This window comes from Elephantulus edwardii, unplaced genomic scaffold, assembly GCF_000299155.1.
Source record: "Elephantulus edwardii isolate Elephantulus edwardi_28Jun2011 unplaced genomic scaffold, EleEdw1.0 scaffold00248, whole genome shotgun sequence".
NCBI classification, from domain to species: domain Eukaryota; kingdom Metazoa; phylum Chordata; class Mammalia; order Macroscelidea; family Macroscelididae; genus Elephantulus; species Elephantulus edwardii.
The window spans coordinates 1,547,036-1,574,026 of record NW_006399998.1 but is presented as its reverse complement, the minus strand read 5'-3'; the positions used below and the strand labels follow the sequence as shown (position 1 = coordinate 1,574,026).

General features: G+C 41.4%; 1 protein-coding gene across 1 annotated transcript in view; it reads left to right on the top strand.

Annotated features, from left to right (window-relative positions):
• Positions 1 to 11,142: 11,142 nt before the first annotated feature.
• Positions 11,143 to 26,991, top strand: part of TOX (thymocyte selection-associated high mobility group box) — a 538,067-nt gene continuing 522,218 nt past the window's right edge. The window contains exon 1 of the mRNA XM_006899231.1: positions 11,143 to 11,250. Within this exon, the coding sequence (XP_006899293.1) occupies positions 11,149 to 11,250 (102 nt within the window). The 5' untranslated portion in view covers positions 11,143 to 11,148. The remainder of the gene's footprint in view (positions 11,251 to 26,991) is intronic.

The following is a 26,991-nucleotide window of genomic DNA, read 5'->3' as shown; positions in this document are numbered from 1 at the left end:
AAAAATAAAAGCAGATAGAGTGGAAGAAGCCACAATGGCTAACATCTATTGTTCTACATATGCATGAAATATCTTGAAGGCCTTTGTGGTGCAGTGGGTGATTGTTTCAAATGACTTTGTAGCCTATTAGCATTGACTTCTACTACATGGCTGGGTGGGACTTTCCAAATGACATGAATAAGGCAGATAGCACTTTTTGCATTGTTGTTGTTGTTGTTGAGTGCCTTTGAGTCAAGCATGACTCATAGAGACCCTATGAACAAAAGGCCTGAAGGCCTTCTACAACTATCGGCATTTATCAAACTCATAGTGTTTCCAGAGGCATATTATTTAGGAAGCGGATGCCATTCCTGCTAGGAACTGGCAAGAAAGTGTGCAGACTACTAATGGGTGAACAGGTCAGTCTGGCCATCCTGCCAGACTTAAACAGAATAATGACATAGGTGGAATCTCACTATTTGTAAGAGTGAAGAACTGTAAAATCTTGTGAGTATCCAATTGGACCAGATAATTCCTTCTTGACTCAGATTAGGAGCTAGGAGATAGCAGCAGCAGAGAACCAGAGACTTCCTATTGAGAGTTGACCTGGGACTGCTGCCCATGGAGCCAGAGCCAGTGGCCTTCATCATACTTGCCTGAGAACTGGGATGAGAGAGAGTTAATCATGATTGGTAAGACTAGGAAAGCTTTGTAACTCATCCATAGAGCTGCAAAGCTGAAAGTCAAAGGGCCTGTAAGCAAGAAGCACCCTTGTGGGTTTTCTATGTGGCCCTTCTGTGTGACTAAAGAATTATGTCCTGTTTCCAACCTCTTAATAAATCCTTACTCTTGAGTAAGGCCTGTAAGTTCTGTGTGACCATTGCAAAGGATTCATAGACCCAGTAGTAGAGAAACAAGAGGGCTAGGAGGGAAGTAAGTCTTGTGTTGGAATTGGTAGAAATAGGTAGTGAGTTTGAACTACCAGAGAGGCATGGCCTTTGGGGTTGCAGTGCAATTCCCTATAAGCTAGACCACGAGAACCCTCTGGGTAGACAAGTAATTTCATTTTGTAAAGCTCAAGGATAAGTGGACTTAGAATGGACAGAGATACCAAATACCTCTCTGTGGTAGCAATCAAGGAGCTGTGAATTTAAACTGAGCAGGGAAGAGTGTGTGAGGGAAAATTTACCTCATCAAACCTGGGAGATCAACAATCATGGAAGGAGTGAGAGTTCTGCAAGCAATTATCAACCAACACAGGAAACTAGGGAAACCCTTGCTGATTTAAAAAGATGTAGTACTTGAATTAGTGAATTGAAAGCTAAGCATTAAAAGAGATTGCAGCAAGTCTAGGTGATTTCTTTCCCTTCATCCTTGGCTGTGAGGTTTTTCTATCATGTGAGAAGGAGCCATGGTGTTGCAGTGATTCAATCACTAGCCTGCTAACCAAAAGATCAACTGTTCAAACCCTCCATCCTCCATAGGAGAGAAATGTGGCATCTGATTCCATAAAGATCACAGACAATGAAGCCTGGAGGAGCAGCTCCGCACTGTCCTAGAGTTGCTGTGAGTCACAATCACCTCAGCAGACACAGATTTGGATCATGTGAGGTTATCCTTTTACAAAAAGTAACAAACTCTAGAAATGTATTTATTCTTTTAATTCATAGTTTTGCATCATAACTTAAAGTTTATCGTTAAAAGTCAAATGATTACTATTTTTTCCCCTGCCTCCTATATCCTTGAAAATTTTCTGAAATATGGCCAAATGTAAAAGACAGCATTTTCAGCTTTAGAGGATTCCAAGAGGTTCCTTGGTGTGTTGTCTAGATGAGGTTCACTTTGTTGTTGTTGTTATGTGCTCTTGAGTTGCCTGCAACTCAACCCTGCCCTGTCCTGAGCCAGTCTCATTGACTCCCACACACCTACTCCCAATGGCCCATATCAATCCATGTACTCCCAATGCCCCATATCAATCCATATCATCTGGGGTCTTCCTCTCCTGTGCTGTCACTCCACCATTCTGAGCATGATGATGTCTTCTTCACAGATCAGTCCCTCCTCCTGGCCATGTGGCTAAGGTATGTGAGACTGAGCTTTAAAATCCTTGCCTCCAAAGTGAAACTTGTTTTCACCCTCTCCAAGACAGACCTGTTTGTTCTCTTGGCGGCCCATGGTATGTTCAAGACTCTTCTCCAGCACCACAACTCAAAGGCATCTATTCTTCTGTCGTCTTCAGTCATTGTCCAGCTTTCTGAGGCATGGCAAGTAATTACGAAGACCATGGTCTGAATCAGACCCATCTTAGTCTCTAGAGTGACATATTTGCTTCTCAGTACTCTGGAAATGTCCCTGACTGCAGATTTATACTACCTAAAATGGATGACCATAGGGATCTTTTAGATACTTAATAGTTAGTTGAAGCGTTTTTGTAGAAGAAATCAAACACAAAACCAAAAGTCGCTTCTGTTAATTCTGACCCATACTGATCCCATGTGAGCCAAAATAAAGTTTCTAATAGTTGATTTTTTAAAAGTCAGTCATCATATTCTTCTTCCATAGTGTCTCTAGGTGGACTTGAACCTCTAATCTCTCAGTTAAAGCAGAGCATGCCAACCATTAGCAACCTCAGGTTTCTCTAATCTTCTGTGAAGAAGGCATATTTCAAACAGGAAACTGTTGTCCATGCATTCGAGTGACTTAACAAACTCTGAGTTCAGACATTTTAAAATTGGTCCTATGGAGAACCAACAACTCGACTCTGGCAATACATCCCAGACTACAATGAGCAAAGCACTTTCTATGTCTGCTGAAATCCTATGAGTTTTAGTAGCACCATTTTTTCTCATACCGTATCTTCAGTGGAGGTGTTCTTTCTTTACATTTGTGAAAAAGCCCTTGAAAAATACTATTTGAAGATGAATTTGTCTCTCAGTATTACCCTTTCTAGACAGGTCCTTTAATCTTTCACAAAGGCCTTATTTTCTAATCTTTAATCATGTTGATGGCACAAACTAAGTTCACATCCCTTTTTGTCTACCATGCACATAAGCCCTGCCTAGTGTAAGCCCTGAACGTTGTATTTATATTCTTATGCCCAGGTATTACCTCTTCAATTTAAACTGAAGTGTTGCCATTGACTCATTCTACCTTTTTGAACAGCAAGAGTAATGACACATAGTTATAAATGCATGTCAAAATAAGACATGTTGTATATAAACAAACCAGAATTACCTTTCCTTTATACTACTGTCTTTACCTTTTGGGTCCCCACTTCACACGAAAATATGAGCACTTCACACAAAAATATGAGCCTTGACTATCCATTTTCACCAAAATAGCATTTGCTAAGGCAGGAATATTATCTCAGGTAAGCAAAATGATTATGCTTTTCATCTCAACCATTTCATGACTACTCACCTTCCAATTGATTTTTTATAGAATATTAGTTTGCATTAAAAAAATCCATTTAATTGCATTGGAAAAACAATTCACTGCCACACTCCAAGCCGATACCATGTTGCAGCTGCTCCTATTTAAGGGATAATTGTAGCCTCACTCTTCTACAAGGAACTAATTTTGATTTTGAAAGGATTTGTTCTCACAGTTTATCCTGATGAGAGAGGACTGGATTATTGCCTTGTAAAATAGTTGAATAGTCCTATTATAGCTATTATGCTACAAATGTTGTATATTGTTGAAGATCAAAGTACTGTACCACACTCAATGGTAAGATGTACAAGCATGGCACACTTTCCATATTATGTAAAAAATACTGCATTTTCTGAGTCATTTAGTACCATGTGAGGTATCTGTGGACCCTGTATCATTTCCTTCAAACTTTCCTCATCATTGTGAAATCCTTTATTTTCTGGCTGAAAGGCTTACAATCTAGTCATTACTCACTGGTCTCCCCAGGAAATAAACCTCAGTACTCTGTGTTCTTCCATTGAATTCTATTACTCATTGCCTATCCTGCTATTTTACATTTAAATTACTTTAGGAAAATTTTAAATAGCTCTGGACAATGGAAATTCTAACTGGCAAACTAAGGAAAATGTAAACATTCCCCATAAGGATCATTAACACTTTTGTTTTGGACATTTACAAGATCAAGGACGCATGGCTGTTTAAATGAAAATAAAATCTGTTGCCTTCAAGTGATTGTGACTCACAGTGACCCTAAAGGACAGGGCACTGTTCCCTTAATCTTCAAGGAAGTCGAGTGCCATACCTATCAGCCATGGAGCAGAGAGGCACAACTTTTCTGTTAAGCTCTTCATCACTGCACTGTCAGGGTTCTGTTGGTGTTGGTTGTTGTTAGGTGTATAGAATTGTTCACTGACACTAGCTTCCTGATATTAAAGTTGCAAAGTCAGTGGCATAGTAGTTAGTAATCAATACTTATGCATCAATCCAAGCATGTTTGATTACTGAAATTGTACAAAACATATTGTATACAGTAAATGACTCAAGTCAGTCTTTCAAAAGGCAGTCCAGAAGATGGGGTACAGGGATGGTGTTCGTCAAAGTACATTTAAGAGAACTGAGGGGGAAAAAAAACCTCTCAACAGTTCTGCTTGTTACAGGTTACAGTTTTAATATCACTTGTAGCAAATATAAAAGACTGCAGCATTCAATATGGATTATATCTCAACATCAAGATGACAAAAGTCTTCACCATTGTGCCTACAGGCAACATCATGTCAGATAGAGAAAAAATTGAAATTGTCAATTATTTCATTTCACTTTGTTAAAAAATCAACAACTTTAGTACCAGCAGTCAAGAAATCAAAAGCCATATTGCATTGGAAGGGTCTTCTGACAAGGACCTCTCCAAAGTACTGAGGAACAATAATGCCAGTGTAAAGACTAAGTTGTGCCTGAATCAAGCCATGATCTTGAACAGTTGCCAGGTATCTGAGAGCTGGGCAATGAATAAAGATAATAGATGAGGAGGAGTCAATACCTTAGAGCTGTGGTTTTGGAGAGAGTACTGAATATCCCACGGAATGCCAAAAGAACAGATATGTCTTGCAGAAAGTGCAAAAAGGGTACCTCTTAGAGGCAAGGATGGCGAAGCTGCATTATCAGCCCAAAGGCACATGGTTTGAATCCACCAGCTGCTCTGCATGAGGAAGACAGGTAATCCCCTCATGTGCAACTTACCGCCCTTGAACCTCACTGGAGGGTCAGCTATAGATTTCTTCTGACTCAGTAGTATATAAAACCACAACAACGGTTTTTGGGAAGGTACATCATGCTTGGAAAGGTGGAGGGAGAGTCAGAGAAGACCCTCAACAAGATGGACTGACACAGTGACTGCAGCAATAGGCTCTAGTATGTCAGAGATTATGAGAATGGCACAGGATAGGATTGAGTTCAGATCTGTTGTTCAGAGGGCCTCTATGAATCATACCTGACTCTATGATACCTGGCAACAACAACATATACACTTTATCTTTCCTTGTATACCAAAAGTTCTCAAACTAAAACCACTAGGAACATTTAAAATTCTCAGCATGCAAGATTCCACCCTAAACCCAACCCACTCCAACCCACCCAACCCAACCCACCCAACCCAACCCACCCTACCCCACCCCACTGTGTGGCCTAGTGGAGAGAAGCTGCACTGCAATTTCAAAGGCAAGTGGTACAAACTCACCAGCAGTTCCACGAGAAAAAGATGGGCAATCTCCTCCTCTGCAATCTAGTGCTTCTGAAAATCTACTGGAGGGTCCAGCTCTGAGTTGGTTCTGACTTGATGGCACATAATAACAATATGGTGATCTTTTACTGGGTTTATGAACTTGTACATTTTTGTGGGAAGAGATTGCCCATCTTTCTCCTGAAGAGGTAATAAGTAACTTACTATGCCATTGGGGCTCCTTATGTTCCATGTAAGCTGAATGAAATCAGCATATTTGGTGCAGAATCGCCCTTGGAGGAAGGACAGCCAAATGTGCATTGGGAATGAAGATGACAAGACAACATCTTGATAACATGGGACATGTCCTCAGGAAAAAGAAATGTATAGAAAAGGATCTTGGGTTTTTCAACAAATATGTTGTTGGTGGTGGTGTGTGCCACTGAGTCATAACCAACCTATATGTGACCCTCCAGCACGTTTTTAGGGGCAGTAAATTGCATGGGAAGAGATTACCCATTCTTAACCTATGGAGTACTGATGGATTAAAATTGTGTACATTTGGGATGAGGTGACTGACACAAACAGCTGTGAGGATGGGCTGATATATGCTGGTGCTGTGAGTAACACTACATTTTGTTATACTTAAGGTAACTCTATGAGGAGAAGTGTGGCGTTAGGATTGGTGGAAGATTTATCAACAGTCTGCGTTAGGCAGATGACACAACCCTGCTCGCTGAAACTGAGGAGAACCTCATGCACTTACTGCAGAGGGTAAAGGACTGCAGCCTTCAGTATGGACTGAGGCTCAATATCAAGAAGACAAAAATTCTCACCACTGGACCAATCGGTAGCATCAGGATGGATGGCGAAGAGATTGAGATTGTTCACAGCTTCAGTTTGCTCGGCTCCACGGTCAACACTCTTGGCACCAGTAGCCAGGAAATAAAAAAACGTATTGCGATGGGAAAGTCTGTGGTTAGGGACCTCTCTAAAGTACTCAAGAGCAACGGTGTCTCTCTGGAAACTAAGGTGCGCCTGATACAGGCCATGGTTTTTGCAATCACTTGTTATGCATCAGAGAGTTGGACAATGACTAGGGAGGATAGGAGAATTGACGCCTTTGAGCTGTGGTGCTGCAGAAGAGTATTGAATGTTCCATGGACTGCCAAGAAAACAAACAGATTCATCCTAGAGAGGGTTAAACCAGGCTACTCCTTGGAGGCAAGGATTCTGGGGCTTCGTCTGACATACTTTGGACATGTTGTAAGGAGAGACAGGTCCTTGGAGCGGGACATCATGCTTGGGAGGATGGAGGGACAGCGCAGGAGGGGAAGACCCTCTATGAGGTGGATTGATTCAGTGACTGGGGTAATCGGGATGGGTGTGTCAGAGGCAATGCGTTTGGCACAGGATAGAGCAGGGTTTAGGGCTCTGGTACATAGGGTCGCTATGAGTTGCAAATGACTCGACGGCACACAACAACAACAACAACAACAACAACAACAACAACAACGTAACTCTATGTTGGAATCCACAAGGAGGTACCTATAACAATTGAGTGTAGGATTTGGAGCCCTGGTGCCCTTGTGGTACAGGAGATAAATACACGCCTTGTTACTAACCAAAAGGTTGGTGGTTTAAACCCACCAGCTTCTCCTCAAGAGAACAATGAGGGAGTCTGCTTCTGTAAAGATTTAGGGAAGCTTGAAAATTCAATGGGGCAGTTCTACCCAGTCTTACAAAGTTGTTATGAGGCAGAATTGTCTTAACACTAGTGTAGTTGCTCTGCTTTGGGGGAGAAAGGCCAGGCATGAATAATTTCTTAGCAGAGACTAGTCTTTGGTGGACATCATGTTGGAAAAGGTTGAGACTCACAGAAAGAAAGGAAGCTCCTCAACAAGATGGATTTGTACAGTAACTGTTAACAATGGCTTACATTTTGGAGGATGGGACAGGATAGGATAAATTTCAGTTCTGTTGTTCACAGGACTATTATGAACAGCAGTCAACTCAATGACAAAAACAAGAAAGTTCAATTTGTTTCCATTTATCACTAAAAAGATGTTAAATTTATCTAAAGCAGGGATAGTTTATGAAAACAAACCAAACAACAACTTTTGTTTTTATATTATAAACTTAGACACAGTATATAAATGTTTTACATTGCTCAATATGTTTTTGTTGTATAATGTACAGTCAATGAGTGAAATAATAAATAGAGGATTAAATGCAGCTAAGATATGGAGTTGTACATCCTGGAAAATGATAGTAATGCAAAGATTTTCCAGAATTAATTTTTCAAAATTAGTAAGAGCCACCTGGAGGTTTTCCCCAGCTACGAATTGTTACTACTAGAAATATGTATACCAATTCAATATATGTTGGACTTAGAGTAGCACATTACATAGAAGGAGAAAGTGCTAGGGAGGTGGAGCAAAAAACAAACATCATACCTTCTCCCAAATTTTAAGATGTTGCTAATGACATATTTTACTCCTGAACCATTTCCTATCACATTTTTGCGGGGTATCCACTTATTTTATTCTAACCACAATGAAAGGCAGTTTAGTTTTACAGAAGAAGCTGCACATATAGAACATATTGGACTTGAAGGTCACTGGGTTGGTATTTCTTGATTTGTACATTACATAGATAATAAATGTTGGAAATAAGGCTGCAAGGGCTTTAAGGATTATGTCAGGAGTTGACTAGGTAAATAACTTAATCTGTCCAGGTGTGTTAATCAAGACATATTTAGACTTGTTCTGGACTTTCTCAATAAATATCAATACCTGGTCAAATCTAGTAGTGAAAAGATTGAATGAGGTCACAATACTACCATTAGGCCAAAGTCCATATTGTGTAATGGCTTCTTTATACTTCACAGTCTCACTAATATCAATATGGGCAGGAAAAGGAACTTTGTGCACATCTGGGTCCAAGTTTATTCTGTAAGGTGGAGAGACCTGGCTATGCAGGTAACCTGTAAGACTCTGTACAAAAGTTATTTTTCCAGACCCTGCCATTCCCAACGCAAACAAATTCCTGGGAGTTGAAGAGCCCTTGCAGTATGTGGCTTAGACAAGGTCTGCCATCTTTCTTCTTCTCCTATCCCGTTCCAGATGTAATCTGTTATGAATTCTAAGGGAATTTTAAAAAAATCAATTTGTGAAATAATATTTTAGCAATAAATGTTGAATTAAAAGAGAAATTTAAGCTGCTAACCATTTGATGTAATCCTAGGTTTTGTTTCTTTCATTTTATTATGCAAAGAAATACACATGGGCACATTTAAATATGCACTACTGAATTTTGAAAGCTGAGGTTACAAACCACAGAACTTCATTTGTCTTTTATGATAATGGCCTTTATTCAGAGAGACAGCAAATTTTGATTTCTTATTTTTGTGCCTTGAAGAACTTTTGAGAATAGAGACTACTCTGAATCCAGTTAAAAGTAAATCCCTCCATCTCTCGCTTCCTTCACCATCCTCCTACCATTATAATCATGAATGTAAAGAGAAAGCTACACCTTTGCTACTTAAGTTGAAGGGAAGCAAACAATGTCTTAAGAGGAAGATGACATATGGGAGTGTACTGCAAACCAATGGTTCCTAAAGAAAGGGCATACACTACCAACGTTACTTTATAATTTCATATGCTGCCTCCAAATCCCTCTACTTGTGTGTGTGGTTTGTACACTCAATTTCAGGGGACACAATCCACCTATGGGAAAGTTTTTGCAGAGCAGTTGGCAATCAACTAGGATGGTGCGTGAGTGGTCAAATGTTATTAGTACCAGAGGAAAGTGATATAGATGAAGTTCTTCTGGCTCTCTAAGTGGATCTTGGTTCATTATTCAAAAGGTTGTCACTATGTAAGTTAAAATCAAACATAAAAATGAAACTCACCATCTTCTAGTCAATCCCTACTCATAGTGAGCCCATATGTTAAAAGAGTAGAACTGTTCCACAGTGTTTTCTTAGCTGTGGTCTTCACAGGAGATCTTCAAGCCTTTTCTTTCAGTGACCATTTAGGGGAATCAAGCCTTGGGTTAATGGGTAATTGAAAAGTGTGTCACTCAGAGATACTCCTGGGGAGGTAAAGAATTAATACCCACTTCTTGTGCTTCAGACCAAGGATAGAGGACTGGGAATAAATATGCTGGCAGCATCCAAGAAACCCCCAAACTGTCTCAATCAGCAGGAGACACAAAGTCACAAGTTTCCAGTCTTGCGGACAGGAACAGGAAGGCAGAATTGGAGATTTTCCCATTCCACTTACCAACAGGTGAAAAGAGGTCAAGTCTAGGGCCTCTAGGCCCACCATGAGCAGCAGTGCTAAGGTCCAATTCTAAAAAGACATGAGCTCCATGAGGGGCAACCATCAAACTCCCTGCTTCCCCACCTTCTTGTACATATGCTTTGGGGTCACCTGTCTGGTATTGAAAGAAAGCTATGGCCTCTGCAAGCCCCCAGTAGTGCACAGACCACCAGAGGTGATCCGCTGAAAGCTAGAGAGAAACTCCAGGGGCCAACTGTCCCAGCCCAGCCCCTTCTAGATCTGGTCCTGAGGGCTCCTGACCACTTAGCGCAACGTGGGGGTTAGGGATACAAGGCCTCCAGACTGCGGTGGCCAAACCCCGGTGCTCTGCAGCAGCGGGCTAGGGGAAAGTCAGCGCAGCCTGGGCCGGGCGCGGGGACGAAGGGGGCGCAGCTGGAGGGTGGCCACGCTGCGGAGGGGCGCAGGAGCGGGAAGCAGCCTGGGCGGGCCGGGGGCGGGGCGCGCCACAGCGCCCCCTCGCTGCGCGTTCCCGGCCGGGCCCCCAGGCCGCTCTGGCCCCGGGCTCGCCGGCCCCTTTGTGTGCAGCACGTTGACCCCGCGGAGCGCGGCTCGGCCAGCCGAGCTCCCGGCCCCAGCACCCCGTCCACCCTGGCCGCGCGGCTCGCCCGCTCCTCTTCCGCTCCTCCCTCCAGCGGCCCCGGCCCCGAGCCGCCATTGGGCCGCCAGCCGGCCGCGTCCCGCCGAGCCCGCCACTCCGCCCGGCCGCGGCTGCTCGCCCCCTCCCTGCCGCCGTCCTCCTCCTCCCGCGCACCCCCTCCTCCCAGCCTCCAAGGTGGAGAAAATAAACTCCAGGCAGAGCAACTCGGAGAGAGACTCCAATAAAGCGCCCGACACCTAGCGCTGCGCGGCAGGAGCGGGCGGGGACAATGCGCGCGTGAAGTTACCTGGCCGCGGGGCCGGGGCCGGGGCCGGAGCGGGGCGGGCTGCGCGCTCGGCGCCGGCGGGGGCGCGCCGCGCTCGGGCCAGTGGAGCGCTTTCCCCCCGCGCTGTTTTTTTTTCTCTCTCTTCTTCTTAAACAAACCACAAACGGATGTGAGGGAAGGAAGGTGTTTCTTTTACTCATGAGCCCAGACACCTCTCTCCGGTCCATCTAAGCTTGTTTTGCAGAACACTTAAAAAAAAAAAAAAAAAAAGGAAAAGCAAGAAAGAAAAGGAGTTGCTGGATGTGAGAGTGAAATGGACGTGAGGTTTTACCCGCCTCCAGCCCAGCCCGCCGCTGCGCCCGACGCACCCTGTCTGGGACCCTCTCCCTGCCTGGACCCCTACTATTGCAACAAGGTGAACGCTCTGCTTTTGTTTGCGCCGGGGGCGGCCGCTGAGCCGGGCGGGAGGCGCGGGGCGCAGCGGCCGCTAGAGCTTCGGGCGCCCGGGGAGCCCCGCTCGGGTGCGGAAAGTGACACGATTTGTTCGGATCCTTTCCTTCCTGCTGTTGGCGCCTCAGGACCCCTGCCTAGGCTTGTCTGGGGGTGGTGGGGGGCTTTTAAGAGCCCAAGATGACTTTGGGGGTGTGTCTGGGGTCCCGGAATGGAAGCAGAGAGTAAGACCATCCATCCCTGTTTCTTTGCCAGGGTTCCCCTCTCCGTCTCTTGGGTTCCCGGGCAGCGTGGCCTCGTGGCCCTGTTTCTCCGCTTGGGATTCATTGCCAGGGGAGTTGCTAGGAGTTGAGGTGCAGGGACTCGGGCACACTCCTGCACTCTTGGGGAAAATTGCTTACAAACTCTTTTGTTTCCCCCAATGGGGCCGAGAGCCGAGCCGGGTGTTTTCACGCCAGGGCGCCGTGGTGGGGCTGTGGGTTTAGAGTTTGGGGAACCGCCCTCCTTTCCCTGGGGCGCGCAGGAAGAGCAAGTTTGTTGAGAGCCTCAGGGAAGAGCGAAGTGTTCACGTGCATGGCTCTCACACTTGACCCAGGACCTGAGCTGGCCTGGACTGTCCGCTCCCCGGAGGTGCTCGGGTGCTGGTGCCGCGGGGACCCAGGGTCAGGCTGGCAACGCCAACAATGGCCCGAATGGGGGCACCGGCCATGGCTGCTGCTAGAGGGCCTTTGGGAAGGAGCTTATAAATGGAGTTACTCCAGGGAAGTCTCGAACTCTCAACCTCGAGAAGGAGGGCGCGCAGGGTCTACCTTAGACAGCAACCCCGGGCATCGGTGGGTCTTTCCTCAGCCTTGTTGGACAAGTCTAAACAGCACCGCTGGCTGGATGCAGCGGAGCACCATTGAATTCTCTGATCCTCTGCTTTGGCTCCGGGTAAACCTGCCTGTCAAGCCCCTAAGGGCGCTGCCATCCCAGCCCCACCGAGAGTTCCGCAGGAGGAATCACTGGTGCTCTGAGCATTTGCCTTGTGGCCAGTCATCATCAACAGCATTTTTTTCCCCCAACAAAAACGTGACACAGAGGTATTTAGTGCACGAGGTCCCCAGGCTTTCGGGCTTTCTACCATGGGACCGAGGTACTAGCCACCCCAGTCTTGGTCAGTCAGAACACACACACACACACACACACACACACACACACACGTCAGTCAGAACACACACACACACACACACACACACACACACACACACACACACACACACCTCTGAACCACATACACCACCCCTTAGAGAAGCTATGTAGGACTGCGTGCAGTGCCAAACCCAGGATCTGGGAAGCGCTGCGTGCCGCTAGTAGATGTCTACAAGTTTGCAAAGAGGGGTACCTTTTAGTTAGTGCAGAAGGGCTTTTTCTCGGGCAGGCATCCTTTAGCTCTGGGTGTGTGGAAAGGTACATGGGAAGTCTGGAAAGAACAGAGAGGAGTTGATGATGAAGTTTCATTATTTGTGAGCGACATAGTTCTTTTGGACTACAACCTCTTTTTCCTTTGTAAACAAGCATTATGTATTTGTCAACATTTCCTTTTGCTTCTAACACAAACATTGTATTATTAATACAGACTGGCAAAGACGTGTATATTTCCCAGCCTGAAGGGGAGAAAAGGGTCAGAACCATTTTGGCGCTCAAACTAGACAAATCTTATTAAATTTATCAGTGATTTTAGGCTCCAGAAAGAAGTTAATGGCTTGGATACACATTTCACTTGTCATTCTTGTGATACTAGGGTCAGATTTAATTTAAAAGTTAAATGCTTTGGAAAATCAGGAATTACTTAACTATATTAAATCATTTCCAATTAAGTACTTTAAATAATTTTGCTGGGTTGTGCTGTGAATGGAATAAATTAATTTAGAAAGTCTTCAGAATTTTTTTCCTAGTTCGTTGAAGTTCCTTTTAAGTCACACCATGTATGAAGGAGCAAACTGTTCTTTTTAGATGCAAATTAACTACCCTTTCTATAGGCTGGTTGCAAGTCTTCTATTTAACTTACCCAGGGAATAATGGATTTTTAAAAATGCAAAGTCATAAGACATGCTTCTAGTGGAAGGAAAAGACTTGATGTAAATGTTTCTCCCAGAACGCCTTCTCCTGTTCATCTGGATATATTTGTCATGATTCCTGATTATGTTAAGGGATCGGGGAGCTGTGCTAGGCCTTCAAAGCCTCCTCTCTGGTGGTTTGAGTCCTTACAGGATTTCTGTCCAGATCTACACTTTCCATTGCTTCCAAAACTGTCAACTAAAATGTGTGTGTGTGTGTGACGACTCAAGTGTATTTTCAGGAATATGGAAGGATGGGAGAAGTTTGGAGGCACTAAGAAATCTGCCTCAACATTTGGTTAAAAACAAGTTGGATGAGACTTTACAAAGAGGCAAGGTTGCAACTAAACCTTGTCTCTCCTTCAGCTATGTGATGATCGCATTGTTTATTAGAAGAAACACTTGGTCCATTTATTAGAAGAAATGTTTTGTTTAGAATAGAGTAATAAGATCATAAATTATTAATTTGTTTTAAACCTATCAACAGTTTCCTGGTTAAAGTTGATATGCTAGACCCCAGTGGAACCTTCTTTCTGTGCTTGTCAGTTTCATGCAATTTTACTTACAGTTCTTGAAGTACTTTCAACATCAGAAAAGACTATTGGAAAGTGAGTACCCTCTCCCCAAAGCTCTTCTAGTCTCACATCTGATTGTTTTACTATGCTGACTTTTCCCAGCACCACCTTGTGTTAGAGACTACCAAAACACTACTTACATTTTTCCATTTCAGTAAACTCTGTAGCAGGAATTTAGGGACAACATTTTGAACTCAAATTGCTCTGTTAGTTGTAGCAGCCTGATATATTCTGAACAGATCACTGTGCAGACTGGCCTCCATTCCCACATAGCCTATTTCAAGAGAAGAATGAGAACAATGCTGAAGATGTTGGTGATGGCAACTAAGTGAGGGATCTCTTATACAAACAACCAGGATGGCTGGCATATTGCTGTATATAGGTCAGCCTTTGAAATAGCAGTGCAGCACCCAGCCTGAGTAGACTCATGTAGGAGAGAGGGGACCATGCTCACATCTTGCAGCTTAGAGATCTTGAGAAATGGGTACCATAGCTGAACTTCATCTACTTAAGAAATGTTGTAAGTGCATCCATGTAATTGAACAGAATGTAACCAAAAGAAATTGGATTGACTGAACTCATTTGTTACATACAGCCCTAATTTCTGTTCTAGTTGAGGATGGCAGATCAGTTTAAATATATACTTATAGAGTAATAACAACACTGTTCTGTTTTCTGAGTGCATTGTCATTTCAAAAGATTATTTTCACTGATGTTATGCTAAATTGGGACAAAAAAGTGGCGTTTTTCATTTTCACAATGATGTGGAGTGTTCAGTTATTGCTCAGTTCTGCCCACATATGGAGTAGTAATACAGTTCTTTTATGATATAGCTAATGATAGGGAGCTGACCCCTGCCAGCAGTGGGAGAAGAAATCATAATCTTAAGTGTCCTCAGTGGTGGTCTTGTGGAATCATGGCCTGAAGCAGAGAGGTCTAAAACACAAACCCATGTTTCTGTGAGTCTAGTTATATACAGAGTAGAGAAGAGTGAGTCTTTAGAATATTGGGCTTTTGTCATAAAGATGAGGAAAGGCACAGGTGTAATCTTTCTCCATAAACACAAGAGGCAGGGCCTGTTCAGATGTTCTCAGTTTTAATTGATAGGAGCAAGCATTGAACATTTGATAACTTTTGAGAAAAAAAAAACAGGACTCATTATCCTCTCTGAAAAATCTCCTTCGCACTTATCTTTCTATTTAAAGTGTATTATGAATTTCAACATGGTTAAACTTGTCACTTCTAAAATAGAGGCTGTGCAAGCACATTAAGATGGAATCATTATCTCTATTTTAATTAATAAATATAAAAAAATAGGCAGAGTATGGGAGGGGGAGGAGGTAGGGGCGGGCCATAAGCCATTTAGAGCATCGTGCCCCCACCCCATAACTTCTAAGACTTTGGAAAATTCATAGATGATGCTTGGTACATTGTTAGTGAAATGAAGGCTGTTCCCTTGGGAATTTTTTTGCTTGGCATCTTTCATAAGTTTTGAGGTCTTCAAGATATCTTTTTAATACATTCACAGATAAGGGAAAGAATAAACTTCACAATCATGCAAAAATCTCACATGTAGTTGTCTTAACTCTGGGATATTTCAGTGCCACAAACTCCAATTTTAAATCTTTTTACCCAAGTTATAGCTAAGGGTTTCAGAGAAATTAGATATTTATAGTTTATCATATATTTTAAAAGTACAGAAGGATATATTCAAAGGCATTTTGAAATTTTGTATCTAATAAATAATAAACTTACATATAAATATTATATAATGGACTTACAGGGTTTTGTTTTTCTTTTTATGAGTGGATTTTTTTAAAAAATTTATGTTGTGATTACAAGGAGATGAAGAACAGTGGATTAAAACATTTGGCATTTCAACCTGGAAGATGTAGGGAAATCACCAAGTTTAACAGTGGATTTAACCCGATTTCATGTGTTGATTTTGCTGTGTGAGGCTATTTCTTGTGGTCATACTTTTATGATGCTCCTCTGATGAGAAGGCATGCTTAGAAAATGGAAAAAGTAAAAATGAAGTTTGTTAACTGTTGATGATTTATCTATTCTCGTATCTTCTAACCTTTCACTACGGCACTTAAAAGTTGAAGAGACCCTGGGATATTTCCCAACTCGTGATAATCCTTCCTTTCCTGATTGGGACCTGCTTCAGCTTCAGTTGTGTCTGTGCACTAGGGCTTCCTAACCCCTCACCCCCTCTCCACGTGCTTAGCACTCTCAACTCCGGGACAACCGAGATTTTGTTTTCTGTTCCCAGATCTTCACCTGAACCTGGGATTTCTCTAGCTTTTGCCTTTTGATTTACTCTCTGTACCACCATGTACCCTTTCTGACTTGACTTTATCGTTGTTATGCTCATGCTAACACAAAACATTCATCCTCCAATAACTTGACCTTGTTTCAGTTGGAATCTACTAGTTTTCAGGTCCATATCTACTTTTGAGGGAGCACTGGTGGCAAACTTTATAAGAAGTTGTACTGCTAACCTAAAGGTCAAACCCCTTTGGCAGTTTGAATCCGCCATTGGCTCTGTGACAGAAGGATGGACATTCTCCTTCAGTGCAGTTTACAGCCTCAGAAACCCAGTGGAGGATGGGTTATCAGTCAGTTCCGACTTGACAGCAATGAGAAAGAGATTCACTTTTAAGAACTCAAAATTATTGTCTTCTCCTCCCCCCATTCCAAATGAATGACATAGAGACATGTAGTAATTGCTTCAGAAAACATATAGACTGTTATTTACAGTAACAAAGAGTTGGAAACAACTCAGTGTCCATCAGCAGATGAATGGTTGAAGAAACTGGTACATTTGCAATTGGAGTATTATGTATCATTTAAAAAAAGATTCAAATTTATGAAATGGATGCACAACATAGATGAATCTAGAACCAGTTATGCTGAGTGACATAAGTCAGTCATGAAAGGATGGTTGTGATATAAGACTAATAGGTATTTGGAATAAAAACTAAGGGAAGGTTTACACATAGAATGCATCTGTGAAGGTAACAGGAATTGGAAGGGAGGTAGGAGGGGAGCAAAACTGAATAAATAAAATACTACAAATGTAGATGGCAACTACACCTTGAGATAAAACAAGAAGAAAAAACACGTAGAAGGAAAATATTTAAGGCTAATAGCATTTGAAGCTATCATAGAGGTAATGTGTGTTTTACGTTCTATATATAGTTTGTTTAGAGCTCAGAATAGGTTCCTTGTGCATCCTTTCTCAGTGGGAAATGTTCCTTTGCACTCCAAAAGAGGATAAAGACAGGACTGTGATCTTCTGGTCTTCAGTTAACAGATGCATTCCAGTCTGTGGGCTGCAATATTAAGTTGTTTTCCTCAGAGTAAACACAGGTAGGGTTTCTAAAGCTGTGCTCTTTACAGAGCTGGCTACTGCATCATTCTCCTGTGGAGTGATGGGTGGATTTGAGCCACTTACCCTTTAGATAGGGAGCACTGGTGGTTTAGCGATAAGAAGCTGCACTGCAGGCCCAAAAGAACACGATTCGAGGCCACCAACTGATCTTCAGGAGAAGGATGGGAAGTCTCCTCCTGTGTGATTAACTGCCTCTGAAAACCAGCTGGAGGTTTTGCTCTGACTCTGTGATACACAACACAACACAACACAACACAACACAACACAACACAAACATCTTTTAGTTAGAAGCCTGGTGCTTCATCATTGTGCCACAAGGGAGCCTAGACATAAATAACTAGAGTAGGAATCGTTGCCCAAGTAGAACTCACATGACTCATCAAATCAGGAAATTCATCACTCATTTTAGCTGTCTTGATCGGGCACATGATCAAGAGGGGTCACCAGTCCTTGGAGAAGAACATTGTGCTTAGAAGTGTGGAGGGGCAGCACAGAAGAGGAAGACCTTGGAGATGAGATGGATTGACACAGTAACGGGCAATGGGGTGGGTGTGTTGGAGTCATTGAGACTGGCTTAGCATAGGACAGGGTTCAGAGCTATTGTACATAGGGTCACTCGATGGCAAATGAAACAACAACAATGAGGATCTCTAGATTTGTGGGATATCAAAAGGTAGAAAGTTTCTCTTTGGTCATAATAAAAATGAAAAGTAATTTCTGTGAGTTGATTAAATACAACAACACTTTGCTAATCAAATTGGAACCTACTCAAACCTCCCTCCAGTATGTTAACTCGGGAGGAGATTGCCTACCTTTCTCCTGTTGAGCATCTAGTGGATACAACCTTTGAGTTGACAGTACAACTCCTTAGCCACTAGACCACCACGGCTCCCTGAAAAGTGGTGGATTTCCGATGTTATTGATTGCTTATTTCATATCAGACTTATATCCAACTATATTCAGGAATCCAACATTTCAGCTCTTCCGAGAAAACAAGATTTTAACAAATCATAATTCCTAATGCTATGACCCTGGTAATCTTAGTGGCTGAGTTTGCATGATTGTGCTCCCATTTTTAAACACTGAATGTTTACATGAGGTGTTGGTTTGTCCAGCTTTAGAAATGCCTTCTTACTTTCCATTTACTTGCGTCTTGAAATTATCCATATATCCTATTTGATCTTTTTCTTTAAATGGGATGCTTTTCAGGATGGGCTAGCTCCACTCTCATGGTTGATAGAGCCACAGTGGGGAGTGGGGCTCTGGTGCTGTAGTCTGTACGGAGTTGCATTGCTAACCCAAAGGTGGCACCCACCAACAGCTCCATCAGAGTAAGATGGGCAGTCTCCTCCTACACAGTTTACAGCCTCTGAAAGCCTGCTCGAAGGTCAGCTATAAGGAAGATCAGTTTGAGTTTTTGGGTAGGGTGTTTTTGTTTTGTGTTGTGTTGTGTTGTGTTTTATTGTGCTTTTATTTTGTTTGGGTTTTGTTTTGTTTTTTAAAGAATTGTCCACTATGAAATCGGAATGCCAGTGATCCTGTTTACACCCGCTCTAATGAATTTGAGAAATTCTTCTTATAAGTTAGAAGTCACGCATGCCAAGTTCTATCCCCAAGAGCAATTTCTCATTAAAAACAGTTGAGTTACAGAATGCTTAGAAATGTTTGTAGTGGAAGTGCCACCAGACTGTTAATTATAGCACTTCTTCTATCATACTGTGAGACATGAAATTCACATTAACCTGAATGAGGTTTTCCTGCTTTTAGCATGTGTCTTCCTACAGCATTAATTTTGAAAACAGGAACATTATATTGCTGGTGCTTAGCTGTTTGCTGTGCTGCAGGGAGGCCAGAGGTGGGGAGACTCGCCAGCAAGGAACCCCCTTCTTTTCCATCGGAGAAGGTGCTGGGACACCCTCCTCCTCCAGGCCTTCGTAGGGTGATCGATGGAATGAGCACCTTTACTTGATTGAAAATGTTTACGTTAACTTTGAAAACCCATCTTTAGGTTTCCACTTTACTAATGAAAAATAACATGGGTATAAATTTATAGTACTAAAGGTCAAAAGACCAATGTCATTATTGATGTTTTGGTATTGGTCCGTTTGTCACTGTGTTTTTAATGGCCTGTCATAGCCAAGACCTTACAGCCTTTCATTCCTGAGTTATGTGCTTTGAAGGAACTGTCTTGAAAAACCTTCTAGTTGAAGTACGGTAGGACTGGGTAGAAGTCTTGCTTGTTGCCAAAAAAATGTAGGCTGTTTTGAGTTGCCAGGGATTCTCACAAATTGTTTGGGTCCCATTCAGAGTAGGGCCAGTGTCATTTTTGGGATGACACACCTTTTGATTGAAGAAGTCTTTGATGCTCCTGTTTGTGTGTGCTCATTTCAGTGTCTCTTGTGGTTCTGTATGTCTATCTGGCCATAAATACTTGAAATGTATCAGAAAGGACAGAATATACCAGCGTGTGCATAACAACAAAGGGAATCATAGTGATGAGGAATGTCTGCTCACCATCCTTTTCCAGAAACTTAGCCAAATTAGAGGAAGGAGGCTTTGTAGAATCCTGACGTTTTCATTGGACAGATTATAATAAGACTAAGATCGTGCTCTTCTGAGGAAAATTGATCCTTCTGAAGAAAAGACTTTTTTTTCTGGTGAAGATTAAAAACAAGTGTCCTTAAACCTGTGTTGACTTACTGCTTAAGCAAAATAAACGGATCCAGGAAAGGCTACGATGCCCTCCTCCCTCCTTCAGTTCCCATTCTCTTCAGAAAGTCTGGCTTCATTCTCTAGCTGGTAAAAAGTTCTGACACTAAGATCTTAATCCATCTATGTTCCAGGCTTCCCTGTATTCAGCAGAGAGAGAGAGAAAAAAATTATATTTGTATCAAGGAAGCCTTATGAGAGTCAAGGAGTTAACAGAGGTGGATTATTTTGAAATCCTGTGGTGAAAGATGTTCAGAAATTCTAAGAATGGTAGACTTTAGTAAAATATTGTACAGTGAGCCCATTTCTCTTTAGCTTCTATCCAGGTGGAATAAATGTTTTCTCTAAATTGTAGACCAGTTACTCTTTCAGGAAAGGAGGGAAAGAGAAAGCCTTTTAAATAGACCAGAGGTGACTCTGGGAAAATGAGGTATGTGGAGGTGCAGTCTGTGAACACTCTTAACTCCCTCCAGATGATGGTACACGCCACCTCCCTGACACGATGATAAAAGTGATGGAACATTGCCTAGTTTGCAATGTTAAAAAGAAGATACAAGTTGAGAATAATTGCCAGAGAGAGATGTACATTCTTCTTGTAAGTTATGATTGGCAGATCTGGCCCTCTGTAGCTGACATTGACACTTGGATGGACTCACGGTTACCCCAACTTGGGGTAACTCCACTAACAACAGAGCACACTGCCTGGATTTTTGCCACTCCCATGACCATCCTTGGATCCATTGAGTTTTCATGGACAACCAAATTGCCAGCCTTTTCTTCTTTGTCACAGCCTGGATGTCTCTTGAAAGGACTTTAGCATCCTAACCACACTCAAGCCTTTATGACGGCCTGAGGGATGACTGTGCCCGAGGGGCATCGGCCATGGAACTGAACGTGGGTCCCGCCCCCTCCGCCCCTGACGGTAGACAAGAATCCCACCACTGACCCGTCTCTGCCTCATTACTTTTCTCTGCATTCCACAGCAAATATAGGTCAGGTTCAAAATGGGCTGTGAAAGATTGATTACTGATTGGAGCAACTGGGTCTGAAGATAGTTCAATTGTTTTGAAAGAGTATCTGTGTGCAGCCTTCTTTCCTTAAGTCTTTTAAGTCAGTTAAGTAGTTAATTTTAAAAATGTGTTCTAAGCACTGGCATCCTCATACCTTTGAAAACCCTACTCCTTCCTTTATATGCCACTGTGATGCCAGTAACAACTGTATAAGGAGAAATGTTCCTAATAAAGAGTCAGTATAACCTTTCAACAAAAAGTATATTTTATCATTTGGCAGATGCAGTCATGAACATTAATCATAGAAAACTGCAGATAGTAGACGCTTAATATCAAAGCTAATGATTTATTTTATGTTAATGACTTTCTGCAGGGGCATGAAAGACTGTTCGTAATGGACTCTCAACACTGTGTTCAGTTACTAAGGCTAATGGGATAATCTTTCCTTTCCCCAAAATTAAGCTTGTTGAAGTAAATTATGCTGTTATTTTTCAAGGTAACTCTCCAAAATTTATTGCAAAACTAAGAACTGTTTAGAGGGGGGAAAAAAGAAACAAAGAACAAACCCAAAATACCATTTCTAGTTCATGAGCCCGTTTTACTTCATTATGGAAGGAAAGTTTTCTATGTTTGAATAATTTTTAAGCCAGTTTTAAGTGACAAATCTGCCTTTTGCGAGTCTCAGTATACCCCACAGTGGTTGTGTTTACATGCCTACCAATAATTAGCTAAGTGCTAGTAAAACATTGAGTTTTTGCCCTGGGAAGTTTTAAAAATTGTGTTTACCATTAGTTATAACCAACATTATATTTCAATAAGAGATAATTTGCCTACTAAAGTTCACATAATGTGCTAATCATGTCTAGTGGTTAATAAAGGCCTCCTGTCTCCTCCCCTGATGGCTATAAAAGGCTATTCTATTCATGGCAGCAGTTCAGGTACAGCTGCTGTGTGTTAATAATGCATCATTGTCCCACTAATCAACACAGTCAAGGTCAGCACCCCTAAGCACCTACACCACCAATTCTCTTTCCAAAATATTTATTAACACCTTAAAAGCTTGTCTTTTCATTTTCCTTAGCCTCCAGTTAATTCCACTCAAAGCTCCTTGTGTGATAAAGGTTTTGTAACCTAAACTGGGTTGTGGAAGCGATTAAAATATATTCACCCTAATCTTTCCCTATACACATGTTCCTAGTTCCCCATCCATTGACTGAATTAGTGGAGAGCTGTTGTAGTCACAAGACTTTATTTCTTGAAATTAATTACAAAGTGGGTATGTTCCCTGGTTAAGAATATTATCAGATTTTTACCTGTTACTTAAGGAGATGTTTAGAAAAAAACCCAACAACAACACACTTTTCAATTAAAGTAAACAGAACGAGTCAGGATGTGCAAAGGGCTGTTTAACATCCAAATAGACAGGAATCGACTTGAGTTTATGGATCTGATACAGCAGTGAAATATTATTTTCTTAATTGCCCTTTTGGCATAGGAAAGCAATAATAGTAAAAGCTTCTTAAGCCATATTTTCTGCACACAAAGAACATATTCACATGGGATTTCCATTTTGCTAGAAAATCGGGCAAATCAATAAGCCAGCACTTATCTGCATTAAAATGAGATAGACAACAATTTATAGGCATAGTGATAGTGTAGTTTTCCACAGTCTCTGGGTGAGTGTTTAAGATAATCCTTGCTTTTGTGTCCTCAGGGAGGAGCCAGAATGTTAAGTGAATAAGATCTCATTTTCTCATTTTGTATTATTGTCTTCTGTTGTCTCTTACTCATTCAGCTAACTCTGTGTGTGTGTGTGCGCGCGCGCATGTGTCTGTGTCCCCATCCCATTATGATTTGGAACCCTTACATATTTTAAGAAAAGAAAAAAATATGAAACCCAACTCTGTTTCCATCATTAAGAGAAATGCAAAAGAAGAACAAGGGGGTGGAACTTCTGTTTGTGCTGCACATAATGTACAATGGTACATTTGTCATGCTTTAAATATATAATGCCGACAATAAAATATGTACAGGCGCAGTTGTGATCTGTGAAGTCTCTGGCTCCAGTGCCATTGTTTGTTCTCTCTACGGTTGTCATACATTGTTCTTTGCACATCATACCCGTACAGCAGAATTGACACAATTTCTAGCTTTCAGCCCTGCACCGTTTTCATTGCACAATCTACATGAGTTTGACAGTGTGTGCTGAGGACAACCCTGGCAAGCAATTGATATTTTGAAGTGGCCAGTGTTTCAGCAGCTGCCTGCTTGTGAAAAAGGAATGATAAGATACACTGTATTGTTAGTTTCAAGGAAAGCATTAAAGCTTAAGCTCTGTAAAAATGTACACATTATTCGTCAGTGGTGAAGCAAGTCTTTTATGTTTCTTAGAGCTTAGCTCTCTGGCTGATGTGAACTAGAATGGCATTGGTCAGTAAATGAATAGGAGTACTTTGAATTTGAACTGCTGCCAATTTTGCACCAACAAAAGAACTGACAAAAGAAAGATTTTATGTGAAATGCAAAGCACAAGCAATGTTTGGGGGCGGCCAAAGGAAGGGGAGAGAAAAGAGAGAGAGACCCACACAAGAGAATATTCTTTAACACATACTTATAATGATACCAAATAGTTAAAGCAGCCATTTTTCATGGCTCATCAACAACAGACTGAAGCTATTTTATCTAATGTGCTTTATGAAAACCTGCTGTATACACATTGGCTTTCAGAAGATATTCATATGGAATTTGGAGTGTTTTTCTAACTATCACACTGTGCCCTGAAGCCCTGTTGACAGAATATCAGAGTTGCCCACTGCTGGATGCCCCAAGTCTCTATCTGGTAGTGGGAAATTGTAGTTTAATCAGTTATGGCACTTTCAGTGTGTAACGTTCATTAGTAAGGCAATTTGTCATGACTGGTAATGGTCAGGATGCATCTGCTCACTCCGTTACAGAGCATGATAAAGAAGAAGACAAATATTTCAATATTTGATGATATTAACTCGTTTCAAATTTGTACTCCAAGGTTAGTTGCTCAAAACAGACACAGCAGCGGATTAACAAGTATACTATATTCAATTTCACTAGGCCCTGTTTTTGTGGATTTATGGCTTTAAAGCGCACTAATATGCTATTATGAAGGGCATAGTGTCTGATTAGATGTTCAGCAGAAACTAAGTTATGAACAGAGTACCTTCTAGGTTCATCTGGAAGAAATTTATGTGCATAATATTTTCTGTATTGCTCCATAAATTGAAAAAATTGACACGTGCAATATTTCTAACATACTAAATAGTCTTCTTATGATTAGGAAAAAAAAAAGACACATTCCTATTGGTTTATAAACTGGTTGGCCACTCTTCGTTAGTTCAGTGATCCAATCAACTAGACGAGTTTTAACATTTGAGGGGGAAAACTTCAGAATGAATTAGCACTGTCACTTTAGCCCAGTAAACCGCTTCATAAGATCATTTGTTCATTGTTCTAGATGGGAAAAGTTACAAAGATTTCCCCCACCCCTTGTTTAAAAGGTTAGCATTTTTCACATAGCTCGTATTTTCTAGGTATTACATCATCACATAGCGTTCCATACAAAATCTTCTTGACACATTTTCATTTTTAATGAAAGGCCCTCAAATTCGGAGCAGAATGATTTCTTGGAAACTGAACTCAATCTTGGTAAAAAAAAAAATCGTTCTTGCTAGTAACAAAAGCTGTTACTGTTTAAGTTCCTGTTCAGCGGTTAGTTGGTATGCTTCACTGAATGTTGTCAAAAAGGTTTTCCTTTTGATTGACAGCCCGGCAGGAATGTGAATGGAGATTTTAATTGCGTATCATGTGTGCATATCAGAGTGAGTGAATTCATGACTCTGCTTAGCTCCATATCTCTGCAGGTCAGCCGTGCCAAAAAATGCTCTTTTATGTGCAGTTTTTCCAAAAAGGAGAAAGGTGTATGCGTTTTGAAGCCATTCTCCACTCATTTGTGAAGCGAAACGCTTGTGTTCCCTTAGCTGTGGAGTTTGAGAATAGAACAAAAATCCATTTTGAATTTTCTTTATCTTATTCTTTTCACTTATAATACACTTGGATGATGTAAATTCTTTTCAGTTACAAGTTGGGGAAAAGCCTGCCAGAGCATATTTTCCTTATGGCACTTGCTGTACAGTGTGTTTATTTTTCCCTCCCCACCCTACCCCCACTAAAGAACATTGGAGAGAAAAAAAAAATCTAAGCTGGTGGGAAACTTTACTGTGGCAAATTGCCTTTCAATAACTTGCAGTCCTTAAAAGAATTGGGGAACTGATGGATAGAGGGGAAAGGTTATGCTCCTGGGAGGTGAAAAGTTTCATAAAAGTGCATCTGAATTTTGAAGAAAAAAAACCCCAAACCCAGGAGAAACAGTACTTCCTGTAAAATGGCATTAATAACTGTATTAATGTTAATTTCTTTTAAAAAAGTAGCCTTTTATTTGAAAACTTAGAAGGTCAAAGATCGGATGCTGATAGGATTTTTTTTTTTCCAACAAGCAGTCATGCTAATATATATATATCATTTATCTCTGAGATGCCTGGACCCCACTACGTATGAGATTTTCACAGCAAAGTCAGACTTTTTATGGAAGGTGACTTTGGTCGCAGTTACCCCCCACTTATCCGAACTTGTCTGTGTGAAAACAGAAAAGAAAGCATCCATTGCAAGTGGGCTGTATGTAATTTGTCATTTTATGGGATGTAAAAATTTGGCACTCACATTGTAAATTTAACAGGTAGCAACTTTTAAAAGTCACTTTGAATAGGTGAGAAAAAAGATTAGCACTAGGTTAATTTTATATATAACCATAGTAATAAGTTGTAGTTGAAGAGATGGTGACTTTATAGCCTTAGGATATCCCATGGGGACTTAACTTGGTTCTGGTCTCTCATATGTTACCTCAGTCATCAGAGGATACATCAGATTGCAGCCTGGCAATTCAGTCCCTCACATGGTATACAATACGGGGCGAGAGCCCTATGAAGGCGCTACTGTGCCTTTAAAACACTAAAGAAAAGAATCTATTTTATTTTTAAAAGTTAGCTTTATGTGTAGAGTGACATTTTTTAAAGATATGGAAGACTATTTTGTACGTTATACAGAGAGCTCAGGCAAGGAAAAATCTATTTACAAAATGAAAAAAGTGTTCAGCTGAATGCATTTCACTTTTAAAGATGAGATTCTGGTAATGAACTTTATCAAGCAGAGAACATTTCAGTAAAAGAATTCAAGTAGTTCCTATTTCAGTTGCACCACTAAGGCTGGCTGGGTCACTGTTTCCATTCGAACTTTATGTTTTCAGGTAGCTCCATTCTGCAATGGAGCCCCATGCAGACAAACACTGGGGTAGGGATGAAACATGAATATTTCAGTTTAGGAAGTAGATACTTGGAATTTGGAACACATTTCTAAAGAAACTTTGGGCTTTGTTACTAAGGCATGCTTAATTTATTTTCAGAAGTTTAAAAGGCCTCTAATGAAAATGAACTATGTGCAAAGCTTTCTGCTAAGTGATAAGGACTCAGAGATGAGTACAATGAGGACTCACCTCTAAAGGTCTAATCAAGATAAGAACACAAATAACTGTAATATTTTTTAAAAAAATCCCCAAACAAAATAACGTCAAACACATTGCTATTCAGTAAGAACTGACCCATAGCAGACTCTCCAGCAGATGTTCAGAGACTGTATATCACACAGGAGGAGATAGCCCATCTTTCTCCCAAGGAGCAGCTGGTGGCTTCAAACCACCTCACTATAGATTGGAAGCATAACTCCCTACCTATATTAGGCCAGTATAATGCTAGCAAAATCAATATGATATGATGCCTGTGGGAAAACCTGGTAGCTTCCTGGAGTTGATTACAGACATATATAAGTATTTTA